At 36.3% G+C, this 22,690-nt stretch overlaps 1 protein-coding gene across 5 annotated transcripts in view; it reads right to left on the reverse strand.

Moving 5' to 3' along the window:
* The window catches only part of ADCY2 (adenylate cyclase 2), a 200,500-nt gene that overhangs the window by 52,665 nt on the left and 125,145 nt on the right, over positions 1–22,690 (reverse strand). For all 5 annotated transcript variants that reach the window (XR_014942851.1, XR_014942852.1, XM_085537920.1 and 2 more), the window contains exons 5-13: positions 19,549–19,697; positions 18,158–18,269; positions 17,086–17,213; positions 11,475–11,633; positions 10,999–11,131; positions 10,495–10,671; positions 9,100–9,143; positions 6,801–6,881; positions 2,641–2,710 (exon numbers count right to left, since the gene is read on the reverse strand). Coding sequence is in view for 3 of the 5 variants with exons in the window: in XM_085537920.1 (XP_085394046.1) it covers positions 2,641–2,710; positions 6,801–6,881; positions 9,100–9,143; positions 10,495–10,671; positions 10,999–11,131; positions 11,475–11,633; positions 17,086–17,213; positions 18,158–18,269; positions 19,549–19,697 (1,053 nt within the window). In the remaining 2 variants the exon portion in view is untranslated. The remainder of the gene's footprint in view (positions 1–2,640; positions 2,711–6,800; positions 6,882–9,099; positions 9,144–10,494; positions 10,672–10,998; positions 11,132–11,474; positions 11,634–17,085; positions 17,214–18,157; positions 18,270–19,548; positions 19,698–22,690) is intronic.

The raw sequence follows: 22,690 nt of genomic DNA on the forward strand, positions 1-22,690 counted from the left end.
GCCTTATCTATCCACTGATAATAATAAAAACTTGTTATTAGGAAAGAGTTGGCTCCATTTGCTTTGTCATTAATAAAAAAATTGCTGTTTAAAACTCTCTAATTAGTCTCTCCAGAAACACAAGAATTAGGCAGTGAATTATTTATCAGAATAATTTTCGGTTGTTTGAGACTGATATATAGATTATATTATGAGATTATTTAGATTATAGATTGAAATCAATTAAGTACTCAGAAGGAAATGACCTAAGTATTGGGTCTATTAATATTACTTAGCCTATCTGTATGGGAACTGTTGAGTCACGCCCTGAACCACTGTTGATCTCTTGGGGAGAAGACTGGGTCAGCCCTGGGAGCACAGGTGAAGGCAATTCAGCTGTGTGACCAAGAGTGGAGCCTGGCTGCACCTCCCTTATTTCATTTAATGGCTGACTGCCACTGGGGAAGGATCTCTGATTGGAGATCCCTCCCTTATAGAGTTTCTCCACTGCAAGCCAGAATCTTCAGAGATGTGTGAGCATTCTTTTCCTGTTTGTTCTTTTGCCATTCCACTCCTGTATTGCCTTTCCACTGCACTAATCTTTCTGACTGTAACACTACAAAGTTTATTAAAAGGGTAAAGAGTTCCAAGATGTGATTTATTAAGAAAAGCATCAAAAATATTTCTGCATTATTATGTTCTCAACATGCAGATATCATAAAATAAAATGTGCATGAGTTGTGTTTTCTAATGGTGGTGTCTTTGTGTATAGTGCCAAATTCTTCCCTTGAAACTGGTGCACTTAACTTTATATTAGTGTGCAAAAATTAAGTTCTGAGGCAACAATATTGCTGTGCTTGATGGGTATGCTTGCAGCAAGTTTTGTTGTTCAATCTGTTGAATGTTTGTTATATCTCAATGGTCCTGTCCAACAGTTTTGGACCTCGAGTCGCTGTTAAAATCTCAAAAAATTCCAACACACTTGTAAATTCTTTTTCAATGTTCTACACTTCTCCAGACATTTCAGAACAAAGCCAGGCAACTCGCTCCTTAGGATAAATAATTCTTTTGCTTTATTACCTCGCAGTACTTTCAGGCCCTGCAGGGTGTGGGAAGTTTCTGTTTAAATCAAAATCAGGCTTCCTACTGAGTTCTTTAAAGCCAAGATTGGACTAGTGAGTCATTAAAAGACACAGAACAAAGACCTTAAAAAGCCAGACCTGAAAGGAACAATTAGTTCTTTGTCATAACTCTCACCGGTCTAGAAGAGATTAGACTCTTACAGGGAGCATCCACATAGCCAAATAACTTGGCTGATTTTCTCCTGAATTCTGATTCCCTCATCATCCCAACAGCACATACAATGGCTGGCTCTCAAGTTCTATTTTAGAACTAATCATTCAGTACCATCCACACTGAAATCTGTATGTGCTCCCACTCAGTGCACCCTCTAAACACCGTGGGTGAGACCACACCAGGTGTTGCTGCTTCTCTCTTATGCCACCTCTACACAGCCTTAACAAGCCTTGAATTTTTTATCACCAAAATGCATTGCCAAGGTCATACAACATGCCTTTGGCAGCCTGCCAGAAGAACTGTCTTCTGCTGAGTTGTGAGAGGAGGTGAAAATTATTTCAGATACTTTGAACTGAAGGTACATGCAAAAATGATTAATTACGTCTTTGAGTATCAAGTGAGACCCAGATGATGCTTTTATCTCTGTTGTGCAGTATAAACATAGCATGCTAATGCCTCCTCTACCATGTTCTTATCAAGTTAACCTGTTTATAAAGCCAATTCTGGTCTGATCTACCTCTTACTTTGCTGAAAGACACAATAACATCTCAGCTATCAGCTGTTCTGTGCTTATTGAGGTGGGGAAAGAGACAAATCTCCAGCCTTATTACTGAAACTTCATCAGTATATTGAAACGTAATCAAGCCCCACAAGGCCGTAAAACAACAAAAAGAAAACACCAGACTTCCTCGGCTAATGGTCCCAACAGCTGGCTAAAAGGGAAAAAAACTTTCATTTTGACCTTTTTTTTTTTTTTTTTTGCAAGGACTGTGAACAGTACAATTTACTTCATCTGCCCATACAACTCAAACATGTTTTATTAGGTATATTACTCATAAGAACATTTAGTGAATTGCAACCAATACAGATAGGTATTTTTCTTAAATAACATTTACGGTATCACTTCCCTGGAATGACAGTGAGCATCAAGTGCTTACGAAGAAAACAAATGAACAGAAATTATTGCAGGACTATCATGATTGGAGGTGGAGTATTTGAGATGTGGTAAAAAGAAAAAAATAGGAATAGCTGTGTTTGATAAATGTCTTTTGAGCGTATAGGTAGTTAACTCAGGAATCCTCGGGGTCAGCAAATCAAGATTATCAAACCTCCTCTTATTTCTATGAGACTTTGAAAACTTCAAGTAATTCAGAATTGCTGAACACTACAAAAATTGCCCTGCAAACAGAGAAGCAATATTGGACATCATACTCAAAACATTTCTACTACAAATAAGGCAAAAGAAGTTGAAGGACTTCTCAGTGATGGGGTGGTGCTCTGTGTTAAAAAGTCAAGTTATAGTGGCCTCACATATGATAAGGTAGAGAAAGAATCAATCATGACTTTGCAGTGAAAATAACTTACTTCTTTTTCCAGAGTCTTATTATAGAAAAGAAGTGATATTCTTTGAATATCTTCAGATTTAAGCCACTGCCTAGAAAAGAAAAACAAAACATTACAAATTATATAACAATAAAGTAGTCCCGTCTTTTCGTACTACTGAAATGTAGCAAATTATGAAAATAACTTAGAAGAAAGTTATTGGGTTTTGGAACATATATGATGGTTCACACTAAAATTAGAAGAGAATACTAAAATCCTGTTTTCATTCTGATTTCCATTGCTAATATACTCATGAAGCAAAAGTTCAGATGAGCTATTTTGCTGTGGATCATTGCTAAAGACAATCAAGGGAGAGATTTACATGATATAATTCTCATAATGACATTCCACTCATGTCCAATATGCTGTAATACTGCAGGGCACAGAATAGAATAGCGCACAGAGACAAAAGCAAACCTTTCACAGATCACTGATATGACTTTCACATAACAGTTTTAGGTTGGAAGGGACCTCTGGAGGCCATCTGGTCCCATCTTCACCAGTTACCTTTTAAAAGTATACTTTTATAACATGTAAGAATGGCAGGCAAATTACACTCCTATTCTAAAAGCAAATGTAAAAAATATTATTAAAGAAAAGTGAACTGTTTCTGTCCTTAAGCAGTGTTAGTCTTCAGACCTGCATAAGCTGCTCCCAAAGGCCTATTCTGGTCTGTACACATTTGATCACACTAATGGCACTCAGAGCAAATGCTGCCTTGTACTCCCTACAACTAGCTCACGTGTTCAAGAGCTCAGTAAAATTATACTGATCATATCTCTTTTAAAGTAGTTATAGGAATTTCTAGGAAGCTTTAGTAACTCTGCATTTCTGCACTGCAACTTTTTCTGGTAGAAGGCTGCCTTGAGGTCATAGCTCTCTCGTATTTTTTCTGTGAATAAGTTCAATAACTGCCTATGCCTGCCTATTGAAAAATCTCAGTTTCACAAACACTCAACAGTGATTCCTCACTTCAGTAAAGGAAATAGTTTTCAGAATCTTTCAGCAAACGTGTTCTACCCTTTCACATCCATCTTCCAGACAGACTTCAAATACACCATTTTTTAAGGGACTGAGGGACTGCATGTCCAATTTCCATATCACCAGTGCTCTCAGCTATCTTTAAAGCAGGCACCAGAAATAAAAGCAATACTGACAAACTTTTTTTTTTTTTTTCTGTAGCAGGATCTGTAGAAACAGAAGAAAGAAGAAAAATGACATCTACTGCAAAAAGGTGAGCAAGATTTAGAGAAAAGGTTTTGTGGGATTAAAAGCAAATAAGCAGGCAAGGCATCACCCAGAATGCATGAAAAATAGGAGAGCCAAAAGAAAGATTCAGCGGGTACTACTGAGAGGTCTGAGTGCAGCACAGACAAACAGAAGTGAAGAATAAGCTTAGCAGATGGTGCATAAAGGTAAGGATTTTTTAGCAGAGGCTGCGAAATCCGGCATGCTGTCTGACTCCCAGATGAACCTAGAAGTCCCAGATATCTACAGATATGTGGGGATATGTCAGCTGCAAAGCAAACATGTTTGTGTTTGGATTCTTTTGCAGATCAAGGAGCAACAAAGACAGACTAACATCCACAAGGGTGCGTGGTTTTAAAGGCCTAGTCTGGTAGACAACGTGTAAACCACAGCAGCCAAAAAAAAGAAAGAGAATGTATATTTTTAACATAGTTACCTACTTATCAAATAGCAAAATAATTTTAGTTTACCTCTCTCTGTAGATATTTAGATTCTTATCTACCACATGTCTTATAAAGTCCCCGAACCACCAAAGTGGAACAGACAGGGCTAACCAATCCCTCCTGTGCAGGATGTATGCCTAATAGCTATGGGAACATGGCTAGTAGAGAATAACTTTGTATTCCTTGCTCCTTCTTTTAAATCTGTATTTTTCTTTATCCAGAATAGTATTCAATAAGGTCCTAAACTTCCTTTCAAGGAGCAATGCCAAGTAAATCTACTGAGCTCAATCATCCCAAAAGCCTGTGATCACGCTTCTTAGAGGCCATGGCTTCATCTGCATTCCAGAAGATGGAATTGAACCCAAAGGCCCCGAGTCACCTTAAATATGTGCATTTGGCACTTGGCAGACTTGTGCAAAGATAGCCATGTTGTGTGAAGCAGCAAGAGAGCAGCCAGTGGTTGAGTCTCGAGAAAACACTACACAGTCACAAACAAAGTGAAATAATTAAAAATTAAACAAAAAAACAAAGTATTAGTTTTGTGTCCAATATATATCATGTTTTCAATCTACTTTTTTGTTGCTGCAGTTTTCTGAGTGATGGACACTTACATAGTTAAAATATTATTGAATTAACTTGCTTTTTGGGTAATGAACACTTCTCATTATTTGATCTCAGATAACCAATCTAATAATTTATCTTAAGTGATAAATTCATCAAAGATCGAGGTAAAGAATCTAGCTTTGGAAGGCAAAATCTATGCTGACTGTGTTATATGTAAAATCATTCTGTACCCGCCTGTAGTTCCCTGTGTAATTCACAAAACGAACTGAAGCCTTTGCAGCAACTTTTGTTTTATCTCTCTTATTCCCAAATTTACCTGAATGTATTCACTAATTAAGTAAAACACAGGTTCTCTAAGGTAAAAGACCTCTGGAGGTAATCCAGTACAACCTCCCTTCTTAAGCAGGGCTGCTCAAAGTGGGCTCCCCAGGGAATAACCATAATTTCTCTTAACGTATATGTATAATTGTTGTGGATTAACCCGGCAGGCAGCTAAGCACCACACAGTCATTCACTCACTCCTCCTTCCCAGTGGGATGAGAGAGAGAATAATAATAAAAAAAAACCCATAAATTAGAACTTGTGGGTTGAGACAAAAACTATTTACAGGCAGAAAAAGAAGAGGAAAAGAAGATGATAGTAATTATAATAACATAATATATATTTACCAAACAAGTGATTCACAACACAATTGCTTACCACCTGCCAACTGACGCCCAGCCACTCTGTGGACATCAGTAGCCATCCTCTTGGCCATCTCCCCTCAGCTTTCTGTTTGTTTGTTGTTTTTTTTTCATGTCATGTCATATGGAATACCCTTTTTGGCCATTTTAGGTCACCTGCCCTGGTTCTGTCCCTTTCCTGCTCCTTGTGCCCCTCAGCTTCCCCCACTATCAGGACAGTTCAAGAGGCTGAAATGTCCTTGGCTCTGTACAGCACTGTTCAGTAACAACTAAATCATCAGTGTGTTATCAACGTTTTTCTCCCAGAGCCAAAACATGGCATCATACCAGACATTATGAAGAAAAAAAACAAACACCTGTCTCAGCTGAAACCAAGACAACAATATGCTTCTCTTTTGATATCAAACCATCATTTTTAGAGCTCACTTAGCAGAGGAACTTTATCTGAAGAAACGTGAAAGCTGTCAAAATTTGCATAGCTGTTACAAGTAAGTCTGGTATAATCAGAAGTCTTTGTCTATGAGAGGACTCCTCTATCTCTGTACTATTTATATGACCTATAAATAATGAGTAAAAAATATTTTCCTAAAACCAAGTATCTTAAAACAGGACTATCAGATAAAAGCAACAAAAAGCAAACAAAACAAGAGCGATATATGAACATTTAATAATTAGGAGTAATATTTAGCTAATTAAGGTTCTGAGTAACAGAAATATGGAGGAAAAACAAGCAATTCATCACTATCATTATCCACATTTTCCTATTCTGTTATTTCATCAGATAAATAAAAGAAACCCTTGTAATTCTGAGGAGATGTTTCTGTAACAATAGGGAAGCATTAATTTTCACATCATTCTGATTCAAGTCGATTATTTTTATGTCATATTTCTCTGCTCTCAGATGACATAATCCAGTGGAGCAACGGCTATGATTGTACAGTTAAAGAGCCAAAAATACCTTTGTCATGAAAATCAAGGTAAGCCAAAACCTGTCATGCCATTATTCACAGGCAATGTCTTATCCCATGTAGTATTAAAAGGTCCTGTATATCCACCTTTACAACATGCAGAGCCTGGTAGCAATGCTACCTTTACTCATTCAGACCACTCTGTGAATGTGGGAGGGAGAAATAGCACATGCTGCTCACTATTACAGGTTTATGTCAAAACTGAATCAAATAGACAACAGAGGATAGAAACATACTTTTGAGCATTAATTCCATCAATAGCCTGAATCATTCTCTCATTCAATTCCTCTTCAAATCTTCTTTTCTGAGATTTTGTTCTGAAATAAAAAATGTAAGAAATTAAAATCATTACATTGTTAATAAACCTTAAATATAAGCATTTGCATAATATCTGATCAACATTTATATTGCAATAACTTCTACAGGCCTCAGACACACCGAGCCTCCTAAGTTCTTGACAAGAACAGTCTGCTCCACCTCTCCCTCCCTCCATCAATCAATCAATAGAGATTAGGGAGCACATAAAAAGAACACACAACTTCTTAAAAGAAAAAAAAAAAAAGAAAAAAATCAAGATTCAAGTTGAGAGAAAGTCCTCCCTAGTTGTGTGAACTCAATTAAAAAAAAAACAAAACAAAAAGGAAATATGCTGCAATTCAGAAAACATTTATTGCAGTCATTTTTAAATATTCTTGTCAGGACTGTATGATGACCAATAGTGTGCTAGTGTATAATAAACATTCCTACAGAAAGCCTGCTTACTTCTCTTGTCTTGGAAATATTTTTAGTAAGAAGTATGAACATCAAGTTTGAAATGTGTTTTAAGCATGTGCCTGGTTCCTCTTTTTATAACTCAGAACACAACTGCAATGAAAAAAAAGAGGTCTCATATTTTCACTGCATTCAGCATGAATTCAGCAGAGGGTCTGCCTTTGATAATGTTACTACAAACATCATCAGTTCTTTCAGCAGCTGTGCTCTCCTTACAGCCATAATACTTCAGATATTGCTAGATTATATCTCTGTGCCGTCAAAACTTAAAATTTAATGTTAGCTTAATAACCTTGTTTTATAAGAAGTAACCATTCAAATCTGAAATTTAAATTCTAGCTTACCAGAATTTCCTTAACCTACAAATTCAAAACTTTCAAAGGTACAACAGAACGAACTTCTTCTACATCAAGATTTTGGGTTATTTCCCCCAAAACAATAGCTTGTTGCAGGATTCACATGCATTGAGAATACAATATTCATGTACTTTCAGTAACTTTGAACAACCCAACTGATTTCTTGCCTAATCAATGCTGCAGAGATTGAGTTCATAGATCATTTTTCTCATATGGACCATTCTGCCTATGAGGAATAACCACACAGGAGGAGACATAATCTAATAACACTTAGTATTCCTGGCATATCACTATCAATATATCACATAAGTGAGTAAGATTGACCACCACAAGTGGAAACCTACAGTCAGGCTTCAAAGCTCACATTTTCATTTTCTAATAAAATACTGATTTTCAGAGGACTTATCGTCATTTCAGTGCTGTCCTTGGGGAACGACCAACTTGCATATCTAAAATTTTAGCTATATACCTCAGTACATACAGGAGATTTTGTATTCATTTCTAGAAACCACTTCCAGTAGCATGCTATCAGCAAGCATGGCAATGTTTGTACCTGTTCATACATTTTGGAATGTACTTCTTACTACTATGCCAATTTACACTCTCTAGAGATGCTGTCCAATCATATGTGCTGGGTTTAAAAACCAGAGACTGTGTATACTAATATAATGCATACATGGTCAAAACTGGAACAAAAAGTATGACTTGTCTGCATAACCAAAGATAATAAAAACAGATTTTTTTCAATGGCTTTTCCAAACTTTTTATGGTATTTGCAATGTCTCTTGTAAGTTTGAAATATATATATATTAGAGAAAGTGACCTTTTCTCACTCTGTTGACCTAGTCATTAAAACAACAAACAGGGCATGAAAAAAATTGACATTATTTTGCAAATATTTTGCATAGCAGAAGTACTACAGAAGGTCCAAAAAACAAGACTGCAAATGCTATAAACTTTGAAACAACAAACAATACAAATACAAAGGAATTAACAAAATACACTTTTCAGTTCACATTATTAGCTGTTATAACACAAGTTACTAAAAACCCTTCCCAGCTTCTGTTTTCTTCCCCACTCTATCTCCTCTCTCAACCTTCCTGTACAACATTTTCTGCACGCTGAAGGAACAAGCGAGATGTCAGCAGGTAAATAGGAGACCACTGACATACTTACAGTAATTCTGACTAATTCTTATTTGCTAGAAGGAAGTATATTCACAATTCTTTAGTATCTGCAAAATCTGTTTTCACAGCTTTTTTCTATCTGTGATGTATCAGTTAAAAAGTAATCTGGATAAGAAATAGCTCTCTCTTGAAACTTTGTCTTATACCTATAAAAATGCATATATATATATATGTGTGTGTGTGTGTAATTTATGTAATTGATTTTTTATAAATTAATTTACCTCTCTCTGCAACGCTGAAAATGATACTGCCCCATGGGAACATCCTAATGAAAGACAAAAGAAAATACCTCTTAACTATAATACACTTTGACAACATAATTAATGTGAATTCACTTTAAAATTAGTATTGAAAACAGGGTCAAGTAAGGAGAAAATTTTCCAATACAAATACTTTTAGCATTAGATTAAAACCATTAAAAGAAAAATCCAGCCAATGGTGAAGATGGAATGATCTGCACACAAAGTCATCCATTGTAATAAGTAATAAATTACCAGTGCAACCACCAGAATCCAAAAATGCTTTTCTTTACTAGAAAGTTACTGCTTCAAAGTAACAGTTATATATTACTGCTGTAATACAGCCTAAACTCCTGCCAACTTCATTTTATTAAACAATATTAAGTGTTTTTGAAAAAACAGACCTGAGTGGCCAAGTACAGGCCATGGACATCATTATTATTGGTGAGGAATAGCAGCCATCACAACCACATTTCTTTTGTGATTAATAGTGACAGTTGGGTACTTTCTGTAATGAGCATGTCACAATCCACATTCTGATGCACTGTATTTATTGAACAAGATTGGTTAGGTGGCTCAGTCTCATGTTCTCATACATAATGGAAAAATGCTAATGTTCAAAACACTTAGAATTTATCTCTAAATTTGCGCTTGTTAAAAGTAGAATAATGCAATGTGCAAGATACAAACTGACTGTGTCTTACTGACAGCAGTAAGACAGTGATGACAAAATTAAAAAGAAATATTTTCTGTTCAGTGTAGGAGATGTGACATACAGTAGCACTGTGATATTCAGGCCCTTTGCTTCATTTTACAGTCTAGTCAGTGCACCTTCAACAGGTTGATGTTATGATACACGTGGATTTGGTTCCCAGAGATTTGGTTCTTAAAAGGTCCACTCCAGGTGCCACAGGAATATTCTAACTTTATAGCATTTGCTACACATTTAGTCGTGTTCCAAATGCAGTATGTTGTCAAATAATCATTAAATCTCAGGAAATGTCTCTGTGTGAAACATATCCCTTCCTAAAGGTACTGCAGTCTGGCTTCATGTTCAAAATCTGTTTCCACATTGTGAACAGCAGCCATTCTACATGCTGTGACTGTGGAACAAGCTCAGAGGACAAAATAGCGCATTTTGCTATGTATACTTGAGTTCTTAAGATTCAGACATGCACTAAAAGGAAGACATGGCTCTTCACAGCCTAATCCAAAACTCATAGCCCAATGGAAAAGCTCCTGGAAACTTCCTTGGGCTTTTGTCCAGTACAAATGCATGCACTTTCCTCCATCAGAAAGAACCAGGTATTTAGCAGTGAGCACCTTTTTCTTTCAAATACTGCTAAATTGTATGAAATGACATAAGTAGGCCCCTACTGTTGTGCTAATCTTGCCGTTTTCAGTGGTCATGCTGTCCCTGTGGTGCAAGTGTGCAAATGGCTTGGCTGCTCCCCAAGATTCCAGGTACCGGGTCATGCGGACAGAAGCTCTCATTTTGGCTCCATCAAGAGTATGTCGAGGTCTAATGTGGTGCTGAGGACTTCGCTTCTCTCCCTGTTTGACAGAGAATCAAAAGTGATATCATACTTGGTGTCCATTACCTTCAAAAGCACTAATGCATCCTTTGCTACCACTTACACGCATGCTTAGGAACTTCAAAATGAAGAGAAGCTGAGAACCCGCAATTCATAATGATATTGCTGGGAAATATCAGAGACTTATTTCTGAAGAGCGGGAAAGATTGGCAATGCAAACATGCATCTTAAAAAAATCAGTAATAGCTCTGATCAATATATTATGGTAGTAAATTATTCAATAAACAGATTAGTGGTCCTGCTCAAAAATAACTCGGACTGGCCACAAAGCAGAAGTACTACTAACCTTAGGATTGATTACAAAGTAAGTCTTAACATTATGCTCTTTCAGATATGGGTCCCTCACATCTCCATCCCCATCTTCCACTTTGTAAGCTCCATTCAAATGTGCCAAGGTGACTGAAGTGATGTGAACACGGCTGAAATTATATTTTAAAAGAATGACATAATCACACACACTGATCAAGAGTATAACTGGAAGCTGATTGACCTCTTTTTTACTAGCTTTTTGAAATACTTTTGATGCACCTCTTACTTCATTTGCAACCTCATTTTCAGAAGTTCTAATAGACATAAATCTAATGGTTTCCATCCAAAAATACACTGTAAATCACAGGAAATGCTATGTATCCATTGCTTTAAAGACAACACTAAGAATTATTCAAGGACTCTTCATGAGGTTTGATGTCCAAAGATGTGGTACACACGTATGCCTCCACAGAACAAAGACTCGCGTACAGAGCTAACAGAGAAGCCTCTTACCCTGGGACCCCTCCAGCTTCCATATGATTTGCCAGAGTGACATCATGTGACCACACATCATACTGCCACTTCTGTAGCCCAATAACTCCACAAAGTACATTTCCAGAGTGCACTCCTACACGCATATTAATATCGACTCCAGTTGCATCTCTCACTTTCCTGTAGTTGAGAAGAAAACTTGTGTTACTGAACATAACAAAGTCTTTGCTTTCTTTTAATTTGACACGCAAATTAATGGGAACAATGGTGATACCATCTATTTCTTCTTAGCATTGGCTCCATCTTTTCAGTGACAGGATAATTTTTTATATATTACCTTTTCTATTATCTGCATTTACAAGTATTTGTACCAAACATTCATTCCAAGATCAGAAGCTCTTATATCTATTCAAAATTATTTGTCAGGACTGAATTATGTAGTGGATAAGTTCAGTCTTACAGTAGAACCTAAGAAATGTTTTCCTAAAGGTAATCTTTGATTTGGTTATGAATTCAGTGACAATCTAATGTAGATTTTGGAGAGCTGGAATTATTGTTACACTAGCTTCTACTTGAAGGCCCTAATATCTAGGGTAGTGAGGATAGGCTTTCTCAGACCTGTCCTCTATCAGGTCCCAGTATACTTGCATGCCTTCTTGCAAATGGTTCTCCAATGAGAAAAAGGAAGAAAAATGCCACATGTACCTCACGTTTCTATACAAGCAGTGGCTTACAGAGTTTTTACAGATATAGGCTCAATGTGATTCAGGCTATGAAGAATATAAGCTCAACGGTCTTCCACATGCTTGTCAAATGCCTCACTCACTTGTTGCACAAAAGGTGAGAGGCCACCCTCACCAAGGATACTAGATGTAAAGCTTTGAACTTTCCAGTGATGTAGGACAGAGCGGAGGTATCCGTTCACCCCAAATCACAGAAGAGCCCTACACATGAGATAGGTATTCATCTTTCCAGAAGAGTCACAGGTGAGTGACTAAAGCCAAACAACCAGATCATTTTTGTCTGCCCTATGGGTATCTAACTACATATTTAGTGAGCTATCTGAATAATTCATTTGTCTGCAGATGTAGTTCTAAGAAACTGGAAGATCATATTACTCTAACTTAGCTGGATTTATGAATTTAAGCCCCAACTCGTGCTGACCAAATTGTAGCCAATAAGGAACATGTACACACATTTATCTTGGAAGAATTCTGTGTTGATGGAAGCAACAGCTATAAAATAATAAATCCAAATTGTTTCTGCATAAGCGTCAGATTCAAAGTTCTTAGGAACATCTTCAGACTCAATGATGATACCTATGAACTTTATACCTCTGGAACTACAGAATTAAACTAGCCTCTCTTTCTTCTTTATTGAAAGGGAATGAGGAACTTAATGGTCTTACTTTGATAGAGTAAATGACTGTTCTAATCACACAAGTGCTTTTTGCCAGAAAATAAAAATAACACAGAGATTCAAGTTGGACATCAAGAAAAAAAAATCTCATCAGAAAGATTGATGAGGTATTAGAACAAGCTGCCCAGGGAGGTAGTGGAGTCACCATCCATGAAGGTATTCAAGAAAAAGAGATGTGGGTGGTACTGAGGGACATAGTTTAGTGGACATAGTGGTTAAGGGTTGGTGGCTGCATAGGATGACCATAGTAGTCTTTCCGCCATTATCAACTCTTCGATTTTAGGAAATATTCTGTTAAATTCTGTTTTGAAATTATTGAAAAGCTAGACTTTTTTTTTTTTTTTTTTTTTTTTTTTTTTAAAAAAAAGATCTCTTTAGTCTCTAACAAGTTTTATGGATATCTTTTTTCACTTCACCATTTTACTCAGCTCTCCTGTAGCTGACACACCTGAAAATGGACTGCTTGTATATAACCTTTTCAAGCAGTCCACAAATGACAAACACGACTTTGCTCTGTGCAAGTGTGATGATAGGAAAAAATACAAGCTTAACACTCCGGACAAAACATGATTTACAAATCTGGTCTCTGTGAAGTGGAACATTTATCCTCCAGAAGGGCTTTCCTCAAGGTTGCCCTGTCATATCCTGCAGAGCACATCACAAAGTCTGCAGTAAAATAAACTCTCATGAATTAAGTAAGGGAACTTCCAAATTGGTACAACAGCCTCATCCAATACTTTCTTTCATTTTCTAAAATGGAACTCATTTCACACTATCAAATCACAGACAGCCTCTGAGAATTTGCAACAGAAAATAATGTAAATTAGAGTCAGCAGACAGAGAAGCGGAGTACAGCAGAAGAAATGTTCTGCACATATGTTCAACATATTTTGTCCAAAATATATCATATTACACACTTCCAACAGCAAGAGTTACTACTATTACTACAGCTTTTGTTCTAGAGGCCACAGAAGTGGCTGCAGTACTTGACATAGTATTTTGAAAGCATCTCAAAATATAGGGTACTGACTCCGCCTATCTTAACACTGATGTAATTAGCCTATGATAATCCAGGCGCCAGGTCCACAATCACTGTGAATTCGGATTACAGCAATTAAATTGGATCAGAATGTGCTATACAACTGGAATATAATTTTCTAGACTATAAACCTGAACTTCGAAGGAGAACCTGATCATCTAGCTCTAGCAATGCCTGTGAGCAGCTTGAGAAGAACATCATGTGAAAAAAAAAACAAACCAAACAAGTGAAATTATGAAGTGTGATAAACTGAAAGACTGCTCTCTGAGTTCAAGTGAAGTACCGCTTTGTGATGTGCAGAAATTATACTTCTAGTTCTCTGGGAAGGGCAGTTATGGCTTTGTATTGTTCGTCTGTTTGCTTGTAACCTTCCACATTTTTTTTTCTTCAAAAGTAGGAAAGGTACAGAAATTCCAAGTGAATGCTTTTAACATGCATTTATCACAGAGCACCTGGAGCTTTTGAAATGCAAAGCAAAAAAGCTCTTGTTTTCACTGAAAGCTTGGGAAAAAGAGAAAGTAAGACACAGTAAAAATGCCAAACCAATGACTATGGTGTCAGAATTTAGGGACAGACTCTCTTTTAACTCTAGTGAAGGGATGTCAGCTTTAATACCTAATATGCTAGAGAAGGATTTAATTATAATAATGCTGCTTTTTGTACCTAAATAAAAAAAGAGAAAACATCCAGTGAAAGCAACAGAGGGAACAATCCAATTTGCAGTTTTAATGCTAGCCAAGTAGAAGTACTGAAAGGCCATAAAAATACATTTCTTTGGACACAGTGTAAGGTACAACCAGAACTGGATGAAGAAAAAGTAATTTTAGAAAATGCAGCAACCTAATTTCTTTCCTTTATTGAGGCTATTTTCACGAAAGATCCCTAAAGCAAGGAGATGTGTGTCCTCGTTTAAAGAAATACCACACCTTTTTAGTGAAAAACCGAACGAGAAAAAACAAAACAATTTCAATTAACCAACAAACTCATGCAGTAATTCTACTGGACTGAATGACAAGACTAGGAAACTGAAGAAAAAAATCCTCTTGAGGCCATAAGCACAAACACATGCAGTTCAAAAGGATCAGAAGAATCACTTTTGTGGGCCTGTTTAGTTAATCATTGAGATAACCCTGTTCAGTGTATCTGTCCGCTTCATGATAAGGTACAAACGACACATATACATCATAACTTTTAAAACCTAAATCAAATTGTTATAAAAAACAAATCTAACAGGTGACTACCAAATACACAGACCTCCACATGACATATAATTCTTCAAAGTGAAGGTCACCAAGATATATTATAATTTTAATCAAAGGAAACCACTTTCCAGTAGAAAAGATATTTTTTGCCATTAATAAATTTTCTATAAGCAAGCAGTTACAGTCTTTTAACTCCTAACTGATAAAAACTTCAGGTATGAATTATACACATGAATTAACTCGATCTGGTTTTAAAATAAAAATGGAAGATATTTTTATTGTCTTTTCCTCTCAAAAGGTTTTCTAAATAAGATAGCAGAATCAGTCCCTTGCTTAGCAAATAACCTATAATATACGGATCTGAAGTTTTTGGATTGGCAGATGCAGGACCTTTCAGTGTGATGTGCAGCCATCCAAAGTTTAAGTACCTTTATGCTGAAATGTGTCCAACTTCAGCGTCAGAACTCATCAAAGGCAAGTAGCTCACATGACAATTATTTCTGTGCTGAGTTGAGGTACCAACCAGGAAAAGTATGGGAGAGTAAAGCCATCCTCTTGCATGAAAGTTCCATTATCTTCAGAACTGCTTATAATCTGTTCTCAATCTATTCCTCAGTAGTAAACTAGAGTATTCCTCAAACATATCTGAAGCTGTATCCTCAGATGACCTACAGTGTTTACCCAACAACATTTTTCCCATTTCACAATCACATTAAGCCTCCTATAGTTACTTGAAATAAGTTGAAACTGCTATTTCAAAAGAAATCACATTATGATTCTCTCATACTTTGTTCTAAGATAGAGCAAGTGCAAAGATTATGGGAAAGAAGTGAGGGACAACTGTAGGAACCCACACATTCAAAACACTGTTGAAAAAGGCAGAATTCTAAACGGTATCTTAATGCATTACTGGAAAAAAAAAACAAAAAACCAAACACAAGAAGTCTTCTTCTAAAAAAAATTAATTACAGAAAAGTTGAAATTAAACCTAAACCTCAAGTCAAGTAGGACAAACACATCTTACTGCAGATATAACAAAATAGAAGGTATACTTCTCAGCCCAAGGACCAGAAACTTATTAAAGACATTTTCATTATACATGTTCAATATCATTCTGCAGGCTATGAGCTTTAGGCATCTTAACAACATTTTTTTCTGTAGAGTGGCAACCACTCATGACCAGCACAATTCCAAACTTACAAACCAGGTGCTCAGGCCTTGAACAGACCTATTTGACTCACAGGTGGGTGGCAGCATCATGACTGTAAAAAGCAGGGCTTCCCAAATAAGTGATGATTATATTTACCACCTCATCATCACAGAATCACAGACTAGTTGAGGTTAGAAAGAAACTCTGGAGACTGTCTAGTCCCAAACCCTGCTCAAAACAAGTCCAATTAGAGCAAGTTGCTCGGGGCTGTACCAGCTGGGTTTCAATTATTTTTCCCATAAAGGAGTCTCCACAATCTCTCTGGGCAACCTGTGGCAGTGCTCAGCCAGCTGCAAATTAAATAAGTGTTTTCAGAGGTTCAGAAGGAACCTCTTGTGTTTCAGTTTGTGCCCACTGCCTCTTTTTCTGACACTGGGTGCCACTGAAAAAGCCTGATCCATTTCCTTTATATCTTCCCTTCAAGCCCATATATGTTTTGATTACTCCCCCTTGAGCCTTCACTTCCGAAGGCTGAACAGTCTTAGCTCTCTCAATCTCTTCTCATGAGAGATGCTCCAATTTCTTAATCATCTTTGTAGAGTAATGGCAGCATAAACTGGCATAACCCTACATTTTTCTTTGCTGAGGCCAAGATCAAGATTATCATGTCAGAACTTGTAATGAAACATGCCAATTACAGAAACTTGTAATGAAACATGCCAATTATAGAAGGTCTGAAAATTTCAACCAGCTGCTACAGGTAGAGGGAGACAGAACTTTTATTGTTGAATGCTGTTCCTCAAATAAAACCACAACACTTACTTAATGGCTTCACACATGTCCAGTCCCATTTTCACACAATTCTTGGCGTGATTTTGAAGAGATATAGGTAGTCCAGAAACACAGTAATAGCAGTCACCTAGGATTTTAATTCTCATACATTCATTTTCCTGGACGAAAAAGAAAAATCAGATGATCGCTTTCAACTTGAATTACATACACTGTTACTGCTAAAGACTGACTTAAATGATATTATCAAAACTAATCGGCTTAAGCCTGTTTTAATAGAGAAGGATTTGGCTTGCTAAAAAAGAAGCACTGAGAGAGTTCTCTAGTAGCGATTCCTCCATCTTTTATGGTTTTTAATGTATTAAACCAGAAAAAAAGTCCACTGCAAAATACACATTACACATTATATTGAGGAGCTGAGGTGAACATATAAAATCAAATCATGAAATACCTTCTAAAACTAGTAGTCATAATCTTATTTTTATCTTCATTACTCTCCTTAAGGCAATACAGTATCTTGGTGTTTTGGGTTTTTTTAATAATCGAAGCTGGACATTAGTTTTCAAATTAATTAAAAAAATGTTTTAGTACAACAGTCAAATACAGAATAAAGTCTGCTGTAATGTTTATATTCAGATCTTTTCTTGAGTAATCAAGTAAAATTACTTTGATCAATATTGTCTTTCTCTGTCATCCAGTCTCTTAAATTTAAATGCTTTTCCAGAGAAAACTGATGCAAACATTTTTCTATCTTGAGTTCTTTAATCTTCGTGATGGTCAAAATGCTATTTAAAGGGCTGTCCATTAAGCTTTCTAGGGCTCCGGGATCTGTTTATATTGGCCCCATCAGAGAGAGCTTTCTTGGCTTTCACAGATTGTCTCACAGGAAGAAACACACTGTTACTCTAAGATCAGGGCCAGATTTTCAATTCACATGCTTCAAGACTAATCTGCCTGTAAAAGCCTAAGAAATACTTCTTCTCAAGTAAAGAAGAGCACTCAAGATGAACAAATATGTTAAAGTTTACTTGGATTTAAATTAAAAATTGAATTAAGAATTAAACTGAGTATTTAAATTAACAGTAGCAGTCCAGTAGAAACTCACCTTTGCAATTTGATCAAATTTGCCAAACAGCTCATTCAGCATGTGCACCAGTTCCCCTGGTGAGCAGTCACTGGCCAGGCGAGTGAATCCCACAATATCAGCATACAAGATGCTACAACGGAAACAAACAGAAACCTCATCATAGTTTCCTTTTGCAAAATGTGAACTTATCAGTGAACAGCAAAAGCTGAAAGTAGGCATTCAGGATTTGGCACTGTTGTGCCTGTAACCAAAATGGTCACTGTTACATGCAGAGCAATAACTACACAGGTATTTACAGGCATATCTGCATTTATCTTTATAAACATTACATCTATAGGAGACACATACCTATATTTATCTTAATAGGTATTATCTTCTAACATATGTCTACATCAATGGGCTTTTACAAGCATTCTATATGTATATGTGTTATGCTGCATTCAAAAATAGAAATCTTTTTTCTGACTGACAATGTAATAATAGAAATAATTTCAATGAACAGGTTTGTTTTCAGAATTGTTTAATAACTTTATCTTTGTAGAATTTTTTTTGTCATGATTTACTATCAGTAATTTACATAATAGAAATCTTTGTTTGGATAATACTCAGACTATTAAGTTAAAGCTCAACTGTTAAGGTATTCAAACCATACATAACATTTCTGCTCCCCAAGAAAAACTGATCAATTCACAGAAATGAAACAGTATTTTTTCCTAAGAACTGAAAAGGAACTTCCTTGGATATCCTGCAATATTTGCTTTAAAAACGTAGTTTCTGTGACTGTCATTCAATGACCTTGATCAGTCATTTCACAAAAAAGTGAAATCGTTTATAAATACAAATGAATACTTGAAAGAAATGGTTAATTTTTTCACCTCAGTGTGTTGGTTTTTTTGTGTCTTCAGCAAAGAAACCATCTTTTTTTTATTTTTATTTTTTAACTTCTAGAAACTCATAATCAATTAGTAATTAGATTTTTCAGCAGAATATTTCATCTTTAGATATTATGTAAAGCATGTATACGATACAGCAGTTTCTATTTACATTATTTATAACCTGACAAATGGCTCTAGTTATGAAAATTACTAATTCAGAGTAATATAAGTCACAAACCACAATTTCAGCTAGAATAAACAATGGCAGGATTTGGTACTTTAAGCTGAATAATCGAGACATTATGAAGAAAGCCTGTTTATGCTTTTACTAAACATTCATCTTCTAAACAAACCTTCTTTGCATTATCGTTTTTGCTGTTCTGGAACACGGAGCTGTCAGCATCCAATAAATTAAAATATGCTAGATATTGAACATTAAGTTATTGAAAAATATATTAAAACAACAATTTTCTTAGTTACTCGATGTTTTCTCTTCTTTTTAACATTGTAATGAATTTTATTCCAGTACAATACCTTACATTGGTGTGTCGCTTGACATACAAGTTGTGGAAGTTGTTTGTATTTTCCAGCTGACCTGCCTTGGGACCTTGTAACCTCTGAATGATCTCTGCTTTCATTTCCATGGCAATGTGAGCAGGCAGTAAAGAAAGAAGAAGACGCTCCTAAAATTTAAAATGAAACATCCACAATTTCTTGAATGAGAGCAGAATCAGCATGGAAGCAATGCTGTGCAAGGCATTGTATACTGTGAAGATGCTCTAACAGTTCCATAAGGCTTGCATTTGCCTGATAAAGCCTCCAAAATTAATTAAATCATTCAAGAACTTGACAGAGATATACACATATTTACAAGTACTACTTATTTTTATTAGGTGTACTTTCAATGCCTATTTCAGCATATTTTAGACTAAAAAGATAAACTCAGACACAGAACACATGCAAAATGTTTAACTTTTCTATATGAATACAAAATAACCAATCTTGATACATATTCTCCACTTACTTTAATTTGGCACTTTCCAAAATGAAGTTTTGAAAAAATATTCCAAAGAATCTGAAAATATGCTAAAGCAAATAGGAAAAAAATAATATATGGGGAAAAAGTAAAAAAAAAATTAAAAAAAAAAATCCCAATCTTTTCTTGGTATTACATTTAACGATCTCCTTCAGAAGCTCTGTTACCTCAGTACGTTTTAATTTTGCCTACTTTACCCATGACAGCTTTTCATTGATTTTCTACTTCAGAACTAACCAGAGAATGGCTAGAACTCTGCAAAATAAAAAACAATTTCAGTTTTGATCACACTCCACCTCAAAAGGGGAATTCCCATGGGAACTCTCTATTTTCTGGTAGGGCAGTAGGGAGAGGCTAAACCTGCTTAAGTACAAAAAATGGAATACTGAACAAATGTGGAGCAAGATGGCCCCTGTGAAAGCCCATGATGGAAGCAAAGAGAAAAATAGCTGTGCCAGAAAAGAGGATGACCTCAAAATGTGCAAATTCTGCAGATATTATTCATAGTGATGCATTCTCTGTGGTTTACAACATGTAGTTTTGCAGTGTTTGCAGTCCTATCCAAGGGAACCAGAAGCAGCATAACCATTAATTCAACACTGTCTAGGATAATTATCCTTGTTCAGGTCTAATGGCCTTGAGTAGATCACAGCATTAACAGTGCTATAGCATCTCTGAAATTTACAGCTCACTTGGCTATCTCTGTAAGACGTAATGAAGACCCTCCATTCCCCACAGTATTTGCATAGCTCTGAGCACAACATTAGCATACAAAAGACCTATGGATCCAATCCTGTACATGTTTGGCAAAAAAACCCTTCTATTTCAGCCAGCTAAGACAGAATCTTGTTTTGCTACTAAGTAGTATTGAACCAATTTGCTGAGTTCTAGAAGTAATCTTGATACACATTTGTACACTAAGTCACACCACACAAATTTTCACACAGAGGGTGGTGATGCACTGGAACACGTTGCCCAAGGAGGTTGTGGATGCCCCATCCCTGGAGGCATTCAAGGCCAGGCTGGACGTGGCTCTGAGCAGCCTCGTCTGGTGGCTGGTGACCCTGCACATAGCAGGGGGGTTGAAACTAGATGATCTTTTCAACTCACACCATTCTATGATTCCATGAAATAGTAAGATAAATCACAAGGTAAATCATCAAAGCAAAGGCACATTTCTAGTCTGACTAAAGGAAGCAAGAAGTAAAGGCAAACTATATATACACTATATACTGTTTCCTATTGCCACAATCTCAGATTTGGAACACTATAACTGTGAAAAGCACCTAAAGTTGACTTTTCATCAAAATGTTAACATAGCCTTAGTTCTTGAAATGAATGAGTAATTTAGTGCAGTTGGGCAGTGTATGAGGTACACACCCAAGAAGTCAATGGATTTGTATTTTTAATATAGTCCACCACTGGTCTTTTGTGAAGATATTCTGCTAGCTTATTAAGAATCTCTCCAAAACCAGTAGTACTTTGTCCATAATGAAGGCTTACTCTTGCAAGTTGCTGTTTACCAAACAAACCCAAATGTGCCATACATTTGGTGTCATGGAAAAAATTAGCGCTTTTATCATTAAACAAAGAACTAAGCTGTCTTAATTCCAGTATTACTTCAGTCTGCTACTGTTGTGATCTGGCTAGTAAATTCAAGTTAGATCACTATTTTCCAGTGATTGTTATGATTCCAGGAAGTGGTGAGGCAGACACTCAGTGTTCAGGTTGCTACTGATGGAAATCTCAGAGTGGCAGGAGAAAAAGTCAAAAAGAACAGAAACAGAAGTTTTTAATAAAGCAATAGAAAAAGGCTTTGCAGGAAGCAGTAGAAAGCCGACTATAAGCTAACAAGTCTTAAGAGGAAAAGGAAAACAGAATGTTGTCATTTTGTAGGAGACAGCAGGGGAGATGGGACATTTCCCATCTTCTTTTCTCCACCCCAGACCACCATCTCATCCTGCATAGATCTCACGGTGAAACTGTTCATCACATCAGAACTCTCATCCAAAAGAAAATTTTCCTTCCATGTTTTCAAAGATGCAACATAAAGGTTATTGTCAATCACACACAGTGAGTGCAGCTCAACTAACCTCTTGTCTGACAGTGCATTACCAAGTCACAGACTATGTTGCATGCAGATTATTAGTTTGAGTTCCGCTCACTGAAAGACTACTGTGAAAGAAGCTGAATCTCAGCTACTTCAGAAGATGGGCTAGTGAGCTAGCCAAATACAAAATGGTTCAAGATGCACCATCAACTCTCCTTCCTGCTAGAAGATTGTTAAGAACCCTCTTCTAATCTTGCAATCTCCAATGGCTATAAAGGGTACGAGAGAAGGATCAAAACTGTTATATCACTGAATGTTGCACACTGAAATTTCTGCAGAGTGGAACAGTGTGAAGAACATAGTCAACAAAGAATGCTGCATATGATGGTTTTTTATTTGACAATAGATTCTATATTATCCTCTCAAAACTAAAATCAACACATTAACTGACATATTAGACAACAACTTTGAGAAAAAACGTCCACTTGCAGTAGACAAAGAAGTCATTTTCAGAATTGCAGTACACGTAATTTTTAATGCAGGTCCAGATTAAGTGCTTAGAAGTCTCCAGGCTAAAAATAACAGCAGTG

Source organism: Coturnix japonica, chromosome 2, assembly GCF_054131305.1.
Source record: "Coturnix japonica strain WE chromosome 2, WE-NBRP24, whole genome shotgun sequence".
NCBI lineage: Eukaryota > Metazoa > Chordata > Aves > Galliformes > Phasianidae > Coturnix > Coturnix japonica.